Source organism: Leptodactylus fuscus, chromosome 3 (assembly GCF_031893055.1).
Source record: "Leptodactylus fuscus isolate aLepFus1 chromosome 3, aLepFus1.hap2, whole genome shotgun sequence".
Lineage (NCBI taxonomy): Eukaryota > Metazoa > Chordata > Amphibia > Anura > Leptodactylidae > Leptodactylus > Leptodactylus fuscus.
Window position 1 is genome coordinate 155,207,479 of NC_134267.1, and position 13,679 is coordinate 155,221,157.

General features: G+C 39.3%; 1 protein-coding gene across 1 annotated transcript; it reads left to right on the forward strand.

The window, feature by feature from the left end:
* The first annotated feature begins 2,236 nt into the window (after positions 1–2,236).
* On the forward strand, positions 2,237–10,508 carry LOC142198522 (fetuin-B-like). The gene is made up of 7 exons (XM_075269555.1): positions 2,237–2,455; positions 3,230–3,337; positions 4,750–4,837; positions 5,574–5,731; positions 7,329–7,436; positions 9,521–9,616; positions 9,930–10,508. The coding sequence occupies exons 1-7, from the start codon at positions 2,237–2,239 to the stop codon at positions 10,506–10,508; spliced, it is 1,356 nt and encodes a 451-aa protein (XP_075125656.1).
* Positions 10,509–13,679: the final 3,171 nt, after the last annotated feature.

The window sequence follows — 13,679 nt, forward strand, 5'->3', positions numbered from 1 at the left end:
AACCACTGGCATTTCCGTACGTATCATTGACATGCTGCGATTTATAAAACCGCAACAGTTTTGGAAATCGCAACATGTCCACTGTACATATTTTTCTGCAACGTGTTGATGAGATTTGCCATTTTGAAGAGACTGTAAAACGCAGTAGTTTTTACACCTTAGAAAGCAATAGTAAATTGTCCCTCCGTAATATAACATGCAATGGCACATTCATGCATTTTATGCAGTTCTGTAAATAAAAACGTCTGTGTATACTGAAAGCAAAATATGTGCTTATAGTAACCTATACTGACCTCTATAGTGCTATATGGTCTCTTATATTTAGAAAATATTTCTTTACTAGCTGGTACCCGCGACTTCGTCTGCGGTGATTGTAGAAGTGGGTATATACAGGCGTGGGTAAGGTTTTCGTACTGTGTATAAGGTATGGGATATGAAATGTAAGTTTGTATCTTGTTTTTACTGTAATTCAGAGAATACGTGAGACTTTTGTGTTGAAGTTCATTTGTATTTGAGCTGCTATACGGTGTTGTGAGAAACTTTACATAGTAACTTTGGGACAGAGGTATTTGAAGTTAACCCTTTCCCGCCGATGGCATTTTTTGATTTTCGTTTTTGACTCCCCTCCTTCTAAACCCCATAACTTTTTTATTTCTTCGCTCCCAGAGTCATATGAGGTCTTAATTTTTGTGGGACAAATTTTTCTTCATGATGCCACCATTAATTATTCTATATAACGTACTGGGAAGCAGGGAAAAAATTCAAAATGGGGTGGATTTCAAGAAAAAATGCATTTCTGCGACTTTCTTACGGGCTTTGGTTTTACGGCGTTCACTGTGCAACCAAAATGACATGTCCCCTGTATTCTGTGTTTCGTTACGATTCCGGGGATACCAAATGTATATGGTTTTAGTTACATTTTGACCCCTTAAAAACAAATCCAAAACTGTTAAAAAAATTTCTTTTTGAAAAGTCGCCATATTCCAACAGCCGTAACTTTTTTATACGTGCATGTACGGGGATGTATATGGCATCTTTTTTTGCGGGACTGGGTGTACTTTGTAGTTCTACCATTTTCGGGAAATGTTATTGCTTTGATCACTTTTTATTCAAATTTTTATCAGAATCAAAACAGTGAAAAAACGGCGGTTTGGCACTTTTGACCATTTTTCCCGCTACGGCGTTTACCGAACAGGAAAAATATTTGTATAGCTTTGTAGAGCGGGCGATTTTGGACGCGGGGATACCTAACATGTATGTGTTTCACAGTTTTTAACTACTTTTATATGTGTTCTAGGGAAAGGGGGGTGATTTGAATTTTTAATCCTTTTTTTTTTGTTTTTAATATTTTTTTTACTTTTTTGAATTTTTTTTTTGCATTTATTAGACCGCCTAGGGGTATTGACATGGGTGGGCGGTGTCACGGATTGTCAGAGCGGTGGGGGTTGGCAAACATGGCTGCTCCGGAGCGTTAAAGAGAGCCTCCTGGAGTATCGTTAAGGTGAGGGGCAAAGTGGTAAAGTATATGTATATGTGATTGTGTGGGGTTAGGGGCGAGGCTGCAGAGGGCAATATGAATTTTGTGGCTTGCTATGGTCCAAAGTGTGTGAGATTGCAGAGATGGTGATGTGAGTTTGGCGTTTGTGGGGGTCCTGGGAAAAAAGTATGTGTGCTATTGTGACAAAAAGTAGCCTATTGCGCAATGGGGTGTACTAACTATGTTTGTGGAAAATTTCAGCCAAATCGGTCGAGCGGGTTTTGCGTGATTGACTAACAAACATCCGAACACACAAACCCACAAACATCCAAACTCACAAACTTTCACATTTATAATATTAATAGGATGATTGTTTCATGTTTTTCTTTGATTAAACAGTATTATGCATCATTTATTCTAGACTTTTTTCTTATCACCTGTATGATATGAGTAGACGTAAATAAAATCATATTTAGCAGAAGTAAACTTTGTATGTTGTGCCAAGGTCATGCTCGAAGAACACATTTATGTTTTGCTTAAATTTTCTCCTAAGTTTGCAGTATAGTGTTAGACATTTGCCTAATCATTGACTCTGCTGTTTGCCGATGGTTACAAAGGGTTAGAGGTGATTCACAACTTCAGATGGCAACCACGTATATAAGTGACATGGGAACGTGACTTATTTGCTGGGAACAGTGACTGTAGTGAATACTGTGATATCTAAACTTACCAGTCTTGCTCTTTCTCCTTCTAGGAAGGATGAAGGGAACTATATTATTACTTATTTCTGCCCATGTGTTCTTAGCTACTGCTGGACCATTTCGACGTACCAAAGAAGCTGAATTAACTTCTGTTGCTTGTAATGACTCTGCAGCAGAAGCCGCTGCCGATTTGTCTCTGCGTCAGCTAAATGGCAACCGAAGACAAGGGTTTGTATTTGGACTTAAGCGAATTTCCAATGTACAAGAACTATTTGATGTGAGTATAAAATAACTCTACAGTATCGATATTTAGTTTGATTTAGAACTCATCTTACAGTATTAAATTTAGTTATCTATCTGGAAACTGACATAATCTTGTGTCACTGATACACGAGATCTCGTGATAATGTGTCATTGATACAAGAGATTATAAAAGGTTTAGAGAGTTGTTCTCATTTGTAAGCAAGCGTTTCTTGTCCCTCCACTCAGGAATGACTATTTGGGTGCCAGTCAGATGAGCCATTTCTATAAGTCTCTAAGTGTACAGACAATTCCATGAAATGTAATATTATAGGGTAACATAAATCATTTGTAAGTTTGTGGAAAGAGTTTAGCCATGCCAGACTCCAAGTTTCACAGGTCCAAAGTAAGTTGCATTGCTCAACCTTGTTGTGTATTTGTAGACCCTTCTAAATGGGCAATAATAGGCACACAAACTTTATATTTCTTCTACCCTAGAATGCACTTTATTCACTTTAGTTTCCATTATCTCAGTGATTTCCAACCTTATTACTGTAAGGGAACTGTCTAAAAATGCTCCCACATCCCCTAATGCTATTACTACCTGAAAAAGCTTTGTGTAGGGCTGAGAAACCTTCTATATTTCTTACCCAATGCTATAGTGTGTAACTGCTTTGCCAAGCATCTTTGAGCTCCTATAAATGTGATAGGTCTTGTTGCTGTGTTTGGGGTGTTTGCCAACAAATGTAGACTACCTTTTGGCTCTAAAGTCTAATGAGTTTAAGATTGTCAATTTCTTTTTAATTCACAGGAGGAGAATGGATCAGTATTTTATCTGACACTGGATGTTCTGGAAACAGAATGTCACGTATTGAGCCGGCGACTATGGACAGATTGTGAAGCCAAGACCAATGAAGCAGTATGTGCCTCTGGACTTTGTTGACAGCCTCTTAGTTAGTTCTTTAGTTATATTTCTGATTGTAGAATCTAAAATCCAGGGATTTATAATATAAAATGTCACTTAGGCTAAGGTCCCACATAGTGGCCAACTGCAAAAAGCATTGTGGAAAAAACCGCAGTGGCAAAGATGTGTTGCCACTGTGGCTAACTGCTTCCATTATAGGGAAACCGCCAGCATTTCCGTTGATATCATTGACAGGCAGTCAACTGTACTGGTTTTGGAAATCACAGCATTTCCATTGTGCGTATTCTTTCGCAAAGTGAGGATGGATTCACTACAGTTCCATTTACTCTGCTGTGACTATATTATGCCAAGTTTTTACCATTGACACCATATGGGGCCCAGCCTAAAACAGCACTTTTTGGTCAGTGTATAGTCTGTAGATGGAAGTCATACATTCATTCATAGACTATTGTAGAATAGGGCATAGTCTGAAGACAGGACTGAAGTTTGGGACCCAGATTTTGAGGTTGTCTATAGATCTGACCTTTGCTATTATTAATATTATTTTTATTATTGTTGCTAGAGATACCAATGATGAGGATATATATATATATATATATATATATATATATGTATAAAATGAAATATATTTAGGCAATTCTCCAATATTTTCAGGAAGGTTCTCTAAAGTCTACTTATTCTAATATGAATATACCCTGCCATATAAATCATCAGATGGAAGAAAGCAAATATGATCTTTAGCAGCCTATCTATGCACTTTGATTAGAGAATGATATACATCGATCATCATCTGCAAAGCTTTCTGTCAGACCATGAGTCTATAAGTTATAGCCATGTCTATAACACAGCTGACACAAGAGCAACAGTGTCTCTTGCCATCCCCATAAACATGCACACTTGGACCAGCCAAGTGTGCATTTTTTCCATTAGGAAGCAATTGGCAAAACATAGACACCTCTGGCTATGCTTATATACTAGAAGAGACAATAAAGTACACTTCCAGAGATTCTGTCACAGCCAGTCTGACATTGGAAGTGGATAGACATAACAGCATAGTAGGTGGCCCAGTTACCAAGGCAAGCATCTACCACTAGGCAAGTGGGTCCTATTAATAAGAATATACCCCATGCCTAGTGCTCACTGACCATTGTATAGCTGTACTGAAACTGTACATACAGGAAAGCAGGTGGGAGAATGTCTTTGGCAGTCCATTTTAATGTCGCTATGACTTCTGTCTATGTTCTCATTTATTCTCACAGACTGCACTACCTACCATCTCTATTGAGTTGTCCTTTTGCTTCAAGGCAACATACATTTATTTCTGTTAGTAAAAAATAGTGTGGTTGTGGCAATCCTGATTTTTATTCTTCGTCATAATCATTGTTGTATCTTCATTGTTGTTACAGGTTTTTGGACAGTGCAAAGTGGTATTTCAGTTGAATAAGCCTAAAAGGATTGCTCACCTCCACAGCTATGACTGCACGCTGAGGCCAGGTATGGTATCTTATGATCATGTATTGACTGTCCTTTATGGGAATTTAGGGACCTACAATTAATGACCTGTCCTTAGTATAGATCACTACTATAAGAACAGTGGGCGTCTGACCCTTGGGACCCCTTCCAATCTGTTGTTTTCTGCACGGTGTACAGATCAAGAAGCAGATGACTCTGTACACTGTGCAGGGGACTGACTGTACTATTGCAGTTCAGATTCTATTCAAATGCATGAGAGCTCAGCCATAATAGCATAGTTCACCCACAGCTCAGCATATAAAGCTGTATGCTTGCTGCTCTGTAGATTAGTTACATTAGTTCAGAACAGCTGACTGGATCATCACCCATCTAGTTGATGACCTATCCTAAGGATACGTCATCCATTTTTGATCTTTGATAACCTCTTTGTAGTTTTTAACTAGGGATATCTCTAGTTCTTTTATAGCTAGTACTTCTGAGAACCATATTAAAGCTTAGTTGGACTTGTACCGGCTCCCTGGCAATGCTTAGTAAGAGCATTGCTAAGAGGAACTTTACAGACTTTTTTCTTTAAACATAGATCAAATACATTGCAGTCACTATATACAGTAGCTCTCCATATTGTAACTCAGTATTACCTTTACTGCTCTTTTCTTTATGATTACTTCTGTTATCTGGAGATACTTTATATTAGTCCTAAACACAACAACCTGAGTAAATCGTAATTGTGTGGTCTTCGATTTATGTCATATTTCAGTTGCTCGAGGATTTGGTTGTCGTGGTTGTCATTCTTCCACACCACTGAATGATAGTGATATTCAAGAGGTTGCAAAAAAAAGTCTGGAGAAATTCAACAAGGAGAGTAACCACAACAAATACTTTGGGCTTGGAACCATTACAAAAGCAACTCAACAGGTAACTGGCATTTCCACAATTCAGACCCTATGCACCCTGGTCATGCCACGTTGCATAAACATGGCAGAAAAAAATACAGTATTTTATAATTCCTGCAAAATTCTAGTGAATCCCATTCACACATTTCAGAAAAATACGTGCAGCAGTCATGCTGTGGTTTCCAAAACCGGGACATCACAGCATGTCAATTATACCTACAGAAACGTTGGCGGTTTCTCTATAGGTATAATTGAGGCAGAAACTTTGTGTGAAATGCGCTGCGGGAAAAACCATCTGTTACTGCTACGGTTTTTCCCGCAGTGCTTTTTTGCTGCAGCCTGCTACATGGGGACTTAGCTTAAAAGGTGTTTTCAGTGCACAGAGAAGCAGCTGCAGACTGTAGTATTACAAAAGGATTTCTAGAATGTTAAGTTGTAGTTGCAGCCCTAGAAGCTGAATTTTTCTGTTTTGTCAAAGGCAGCAGAATTGTGTAATCAGCCAGGTCTACTATTCATAGACAGATCCTCTGTGCTACACAGTACTACATTGTATAACACAGTGTTTGCAAACAGCTGACCGGGCTGACACTCTACAATTCTGCAGGGATGCTCAGCCTCAGAGGACCAAAGCCGCTACTGAAAGAAATAAGAACACAGCCATAAAAACATGACTCTTTAGAGCAATAAGGTCATAGCCATTGCTCCAAATCGGTAAGCAACAATTGCTACAAAGAGTTCTTTGTCATTTCGGCAAAAATTTTGATATCTCAGCAATGGATAATCACAAAACTTGTGATCCACAGACAAGGATGCCAGGATAAAAAAAAGTCAGTGCTGACCCTTAGGAGTTTGGTAAAGGTCCAGACTTCTTTTCATCCTGGCATCCGTGGATCTAAGGTTCTGTGATTTTATCCTTCCGTGCCCTGGTTGATCCATTGATGGTCGATGTCATGCATCTGTGCCCGAGGCATCATTTCCGATATTATTTTACTGATGATGTGACCAGTCACAACCAAAAAAGCTGAGGCCCCTCATTCTGATTTACTCTTGGTTTTTGCCTCGTATTTTCTCTTCCCAATACAGGTTCAAATTGTACAGCGCTGTTTGCTTCATTTAAACAGAAAGCCCTCTAAGGTTAGGTCCCCATGTTGCGAAAACATCACAATTTAGCCATAGCGGAAAACCAGAGCATTTTAAGGTACTTGCAAAGTGGATGGGATTCTGGCTAATCCTATCCACACATTGCAGAAAAATATCTGCAGTAGAAATGCTGTGAGTTAAAAAAACATCTAATTTATGTAAATCACAGAATGTCATCTATTCCTACGGAAACACTGGCATTTTCCATTTAGGTATAATAGGGGCAGAAAGTCTGCAGAGGAAAACTCTGCAGACTATATGTGAAAAATTGTGATGCGTTTCCGCCATAGTCTTTTCCGTTGTCTTTTCTGACTAAATAGGTTTTACGTGCAGAAGGCCAATGTGGTCATCCACGTGCATGATAATGGTGCCATTTTGGGTTATACAACAAAAGATTAAATCTATTCTTGCCAAATTCAGCAGGCAAATGTCACCTCTAACAAAATATGCACATGCTCATGTTCACTGTTTATTCTTAGGTGGTTGCAGGAAAAGCTTATCGTGTGGAATTTACAATTGTTGAGTCTACTTGTAACAAGTCAGCTGAAGATTTCTCCCAATGTAACCCTCTGGACTGTGAATTTGCAGTAAGTATATAAAGACAGCAATAGTAATTAAGTTACTGTATATTTTTTCCTCTTAAGTGATCAGCTGTCTTATAGATATTTGTACCATTAAGGACACATCCCCTATTCACAAAAAAAGTGTCAGATCGCTTGCAGTCTGACCACCGAGTCCCCCAGCATTCAAGAGAGAGTCTCCTTGTTAAAGCAATGCCAGTGTGCTGGCAAGTGTGGTGCTCCATTCACTGCTATGGGAAGGTGGGTGCTGCTGGAGATCACAGCGAAGGAAGCATCGGTTATGCAAGGGACATGTATCCCCTATTCTGTAGACAAGGGATCATAGCACAACCCCTTTAAGGGTTATTCCTAAATGTTTATAGGAATGCCAATTCCTAATAAGTGGCCCATGTAATTGGGCTGTTGATCAGTAAACATTTACACCAAGTTTTTTGTTTCAGGCAGGGATTTAGTAGTTTTGACTGGATACAGAAAAATGTGATATGTTGATCTGTTTGCATTTATATGCAAAAAACATGCAGATATACTGTATTTTTTGCTGTCGGTTGGATTTACACAATTCTATTCAGCAAAAATAAAAACAAAAAAACCCCCATCAGTTTCAGGTTGTTTTTTTTTTTTTTTTACCAAATGGCATGAAAACTGACGCAATCGGATCAACAGATTTTTTTTTTATTTTTTGGCTGCATCAAGCCTGAAGCAAAATTAAAAAAAAGACATAGTTTAAATGTCTGCCAGATTATCAGCAGCACGTCACCTTGTGTAAACAGGGATGTACTGCCAATAACCATTATAGCTGAATTGCAGAGGAAAACAGTGACGACCGTTAACTCTTCCATGTACTTTACATCAACCTGTATCGAGGCCTACGCAAACAAGTGCCATGTGCAAACATCAGCAGTGTAAGGCTAAGTTCAATTGCATAATTTGGAGAGAAATTTGAGATGGTCCCCACTTAAGATTTTGCTCTAAATTCCAGCCCTATGGAACCTGCAGCTGAAAGCTAAAACAGAGCTCTGGATTTCCTGACAGGTTTACTCACTGTTTACCCTTCACATACAATAGGGCTCATCAGCCTTAGCCTCACAACGTAGATTCTGTAACTAAATCAGCCCCAGAATCTGCAGCAAAATTGAACAGGACACTTCTCAATTGAAAACAATTTATGCTCTGTGTCCTGAGCCTAACAGAACCCCCTTAGTGATTCCATTCCTCCTTTCTTAACCTTAATTATTTGAAGTCACTGTGTGCGTAATGACCTCATACCATAACGGAAAAAATTAAAGGACAAGCTAAATGATTGCTAAAAAAAAGTTGTATTTATGTAAAAGAGAATATTACTTAGATTCACTTAATAGAACCACCGATATCCACTGAAATCTACTATATATAATGTCTTGTAGCTCTCCAAGGACCATGAACATCTGCTTGTGCTAATAACAGACTATTGGCCGTAATGTGATGGCTTTATGTTGGTTACTAATAGAGATGAGCAAGTAGTATTCTATCGAGTAGGTATTCGATCGAATACTACGGTATTCGAAATACTCGTATTCGATCAAGTACCACTCGCTATTCGAATGTAAAAGTTCGATGCAGAGCCAGCATTGATTGGCCGAATGCTATACAGTCGGCCAATCAACGCTGGTTCTACTCCTACCTTTAGAAGTCTTCTTTGTACAGCTTCCCCGTGGCGTCTTCCAGCTCTGAATTCACTCTGCCAGGCATCGGGCCTGGGCAGAGCCGACTGCGCATGCCCGCTTGTAGTGAGGACATGCGCAGTCGGCTCTACCCAGGCCCGATGCCTGGCAAAGTGAATTCAGAGCCGGAAGACGCCGTGGGGACGCTGCACAGAGAAGACTTCTCGGAGGATCCAGCCCGACCCTCACTCGTGGACTAGGTAAGTATAATTTGATCGAACGTTGCCTACCCCTGAAACGAGCATTTTGCCCCCATAGACTATAATAGGGTTTGATATTCGATTCGAGTAGTCGAATATTGAGGGGCTACTCAAAACGAATATCGAATCTCGAACATTTTACTGTTCGCTCATCTCTAGTTACTAATTTTGATTATTTTTTTTCCATCAGCATACCGGCTATTGCAAGAGCAGTGCTGTAGCACATTGGAGCACTCCGGATCAAAAGGATGTACTAAATGTCACCTGTGAAGTTTTTGAACCAGAGGTATGACATAAAACACAATTTTTAGTAATAATATGAAATGCATTGAAATTCTTAGCTTGTCAGGGAAGAATGAGCATACTTTTCTCCATGAAAGTAAAATCCAATTTCTAAGGCTATAGTAAAATTGTTGAGCGATCTTGGTCTGTATCGAAAAGCCTCTAGTAATTCTTTTCTACAATAACAGTAAAACAAAACATAGATTTTACAGCTCACTTATAATACTAGTAACTTTAACATATTACAGATTCATTTTTGAAATTTTGTATTTGAAAACCTTTTGAAATTTTGAAAATAATATTGTCTTTATATTTAGGCGGCCATTGTGGAGGAGAACAAGCATAATGAAGGCCATGGCATTGATCAACCAAGTAATGATAAAAAGGATCATGGAAAGAAAGGAGATAGAGGAAGAGGAAAAAAGCATGGCCACAAACATGGGCATGGGCACAGTAAACATGACCACAAACATGACCACAAACACGACCACAAACACGACCACAAACATGACCACAAACATGATCATGATGATGACAGTGAAAGTCATGAGCATATTCATGACCATGCGCATCTACACACTCATGAGCATCATCATGGCGAAGCACACAAGCCTCATGGTCCTCCATCAGATGCACCCAAAACAGTTGGCAAAATTACATATGATTCTGGAAATGAAGCACCAAGCACCGCTTCTCCTGTGGATGAAGAAAAGCCGAGTAAGGGAGGAAAACCAGGCAAGGTGGGACATGGAAAACCATCAAAATCATTTATTCGTCCTTTCCCTGAAAAGGCCTCACCATCAGACCAATGTCCTGGTCCAGTCAAGAATATTCCAACTATTGAAAATATTCCTAATATAGAAGCAACGCAAGAGCCTACACCACTTCCAAAGTAGATATGATTTCTGTGTGATAAAACAATCTTGTATTTCATATTTTTGTAACAAAAACCTGCTGGACTGTTGGTTAGGTTTATAGAAGAAAATAAATATCTTAAAATATTCAAAATTGATTGTTTTTTCTGTCCAAAATGAACATAAAAGCCACAATACAGATTAGCTGTGTGTAGCAGCAGTCACATGGCCTGATGGCAGAGAATGGACTGATTTGTGATACCAAGCACAGTAGCTCTACAAATGTTCGGTGCTGTGCTTTGTAAGTACTGAAGCAGCTGTAGCACTCCCCTGAGTGTCATAAAAATAGCCAGTCCAGTAGTCATGTTGTTGGACTGGGATTTTCCAGTCTCTGTGGTTTTAGGGCTGCTAAAAAGTCATAACAGGCTCAGTGTCGGTGCGACTTAGGTTTGAGCTCCATCACCCTCCAGAGTCTGTAATGAGTTGGCTTTCCAAATGCCCTAGTCTTTTACACCATTCAATGCAAGGGTAGCACACAGTCTGTGGGCTACTTGTTCTTGCATTGATGAGCCAATTTGAACTAGCAAGTCCATGTCAGAAAAGTGCATGGAACCACTGTCTGCCCTACCAGCTACCATGGGACCAGAAGTGGAGTCACTCATTGAGTGCTATTTACACAGTCATTGGAAAGGCAAGGATGTTAATAAACTGTCCCTCCTTTCCCTATAGGAGATATGTAGCATCTTCCTATATAGGAGTTTCCCTATAAGAGCTCCGACCCCCCTTTTTCTGCATCTGCTTAACACTGTAATGATGTATATATATGTCTTTGTAGAGTTAAGAGTGGACCACCTGCACATATATTGTCTAAGCGTGGTCCAGAAGAGGTTAAATAAATACATATATATATATATATATATATATATATATATATATATGTGTGTGTGTGTGTGTGTGTGTGTATGTGTGTGTGTGTGTGTGTATTCTATCATTATTTTTAGTAGCAGATAGCTTGATATGAGTTGGAGTAGATAAGTGAAATTGGCAACAGTGGTTTAGCAAACAAAGAAATTCCTTCAAGATTGATATAAAGTAAATCCTCTTGGCTACCTCATTAAGTTAGTTGAGAGAAGAAGAATGTGCTAAGACATTATCAAGCAAAGGTCAACTAGTTTGAGGAGAATAAAATAAAACATACAGGAATATCTAGTGAAAAACAGTTCTTATGTCAGTTGTATTTCCCGGACTGAACATTGTCCTAGTCATTTATGATGCTATTCTACAGAGGTGAGTCTTCCGATTGCATTTGATGGTTGTGATTGTGGGGGACAGTCTTATGAATCATGGTAGTGAGTTCTAGAATATTAGGGATACACATGACAAATCTTAGAAGCAATTGTGTGAAGATTGAATCAGAGAAGAGTGAAGAAGGAGGTCCTGTGAGGATGGGAGATTACATTTGGGGAGAGAGTAGAAGATCAGGCTGGTGATATGTTGAGTGGACAGGTTGTGGACCGCTTTGTATGTCACAACTAATATCTTGAATTGAATTTGCAATAAGTAGCCAGTTAAGAGATTGGAAGAGGGTAGGGCGAGGTGAATAACAAGGGGAGAGATGGATTAATCAGCCAGCAGAGTTGAGGATGAATTGGACGGGAGCATGAGAGTTAGGCCCGGTTACATCAGCGTTCGGGTTTCCATTTGGGGAGTCCACTTGGGGTTATCTATTTTGGTCAAATACACAAAATATATGATGCTTAATAGTAAATAACTAGTAACACTGAAACTGGAAAAGACTTTAGCAATCAGTGCCAGGCAATTGCTGCCAAGGCAAATAAAATTATGGGTTGCCTCAAAAAAAGCATAGATGTGCATGACAAGAACATTGTTATGCCTCTATACAAATAACTAGCAGAGGTATAAGTAATGTGATAGCAGACCTAGCAGCTGCCACAGGGCCCTGTACCTTAGTGGGTTTTTTTGTTATATTTTTTAATAGGTCATTACCTGCTGAAGTAATCCCAGCAGGTAACAGGCCCCATGAACTTACCGATCCCCGCTTCTGTACGCAGCTGCTTCCACTTCCATTTCTGTGCCCCATATAATGTCACTGGGGCCCCTTGGAGGGACAAAGGGGAAGCAGGGGTGGCTGTGGCACACCCCAACAAATACTGCTATTATTATACTCTGGGGCCCAGAGTATAATGATCGGAAGTCCTGTGGAGGTGAGCAAACATAAAAATCAATGTTACTCACCTCTACTGAATGTAGCGTGATTCCAGGCAGTTTTCAGGCCTTTTTAGTGATGTCACAGACGCCACGTGGGCTAGGCCGGTGTCGCAACGAGTAAGGATGCGGAAATACCCTTTTCAAAAAATTCAAAACTTCAACTTCAAAAAAAAGAAAAATCTTCTTGGAGTCGCCATATTCTGAGACATGCATAAGACGTCCTTTTTTTACAGGGTCAGAAGTACTTTTTATTTACATCATTTTTGGGAATGCTTATTGTTTTGATCGCCTGTTACTCAAATTTTTATGGGAGGCGAAACAGCAAAAAAAATGGTGGTTCGTTTCTTTTGAATTCAGCTACAGCGGTCACCATATGGAAACAATATATTATAACTTTATAGACCAGGCGTTTTAGGACACAGAGATGCCTGTATACTGTATATATGAAAATAAATAAGCAGAAGGATTAGGATATATCAGGAGAGTGGACATGGACTGGAATCTAAAAGCAAAATTATTATAATGTAAGATCGAATTTACTCCAAACACAAAATGGTGACATCTATTTTCTAGAACTTAAACAAAGAACCACATTGGACCTGCATCAAACCAAACATTACATTTTAGAAATTACATTTTTGAGCCAAAGCCAGGAGTGGATTGAGCAGAAGGCAGACGTATAAGAGCTTTCCATATATTTCACATTCCTTTTGTAGTCATTCTTGGCCTTGGCTCAAAAAAACGCACCAAAATATAGAGCAAGAAAAAGCTGTGTTTCCATAACATGAGGCTTCAGCCTTAAGTGGCATTTAAAGTGGCTTCAAGGTGGCACTGCAGCCATATACAGATATATAAACAGTATTTTAATCACTTACATGTATGTGATCAGACCTTATTTATTAATGTCACAACCTTTTCCTGACTTTTTTGCCTTGTGGACCGGTTGTTTAAAGAGAGCAGAGAACCGCTTGAGCAAGTCAGTTT

What these genes read in the sequence shown, in the direction of transcription:
- LOC142198522 (XM_075269555.1), top strand. Translation starts at nt 2,237, where the DNA reads ATGAAGGGAACTATATTATTACTTATTTCTGCCCATGTGTTCTTAGCT. An exon ending in TTACAAAAGCAACTCAACAG is followed by an intron (nt 5,732 to 7,328) that starts GTAACTGGCATT and finishes GTTTATTCTTAG; the next exon opens with GTGGTTGCAGGAAAAGCTTA. An exon ending in CTCTGGACTGTGAATTTGCA is followed by an intron (nt 7,437 to 9,520) that starts GTAAGTATATAA and finishes TTTTTCCATCAG; the next exon opens with CATACCGGCTATTGCAAGAG.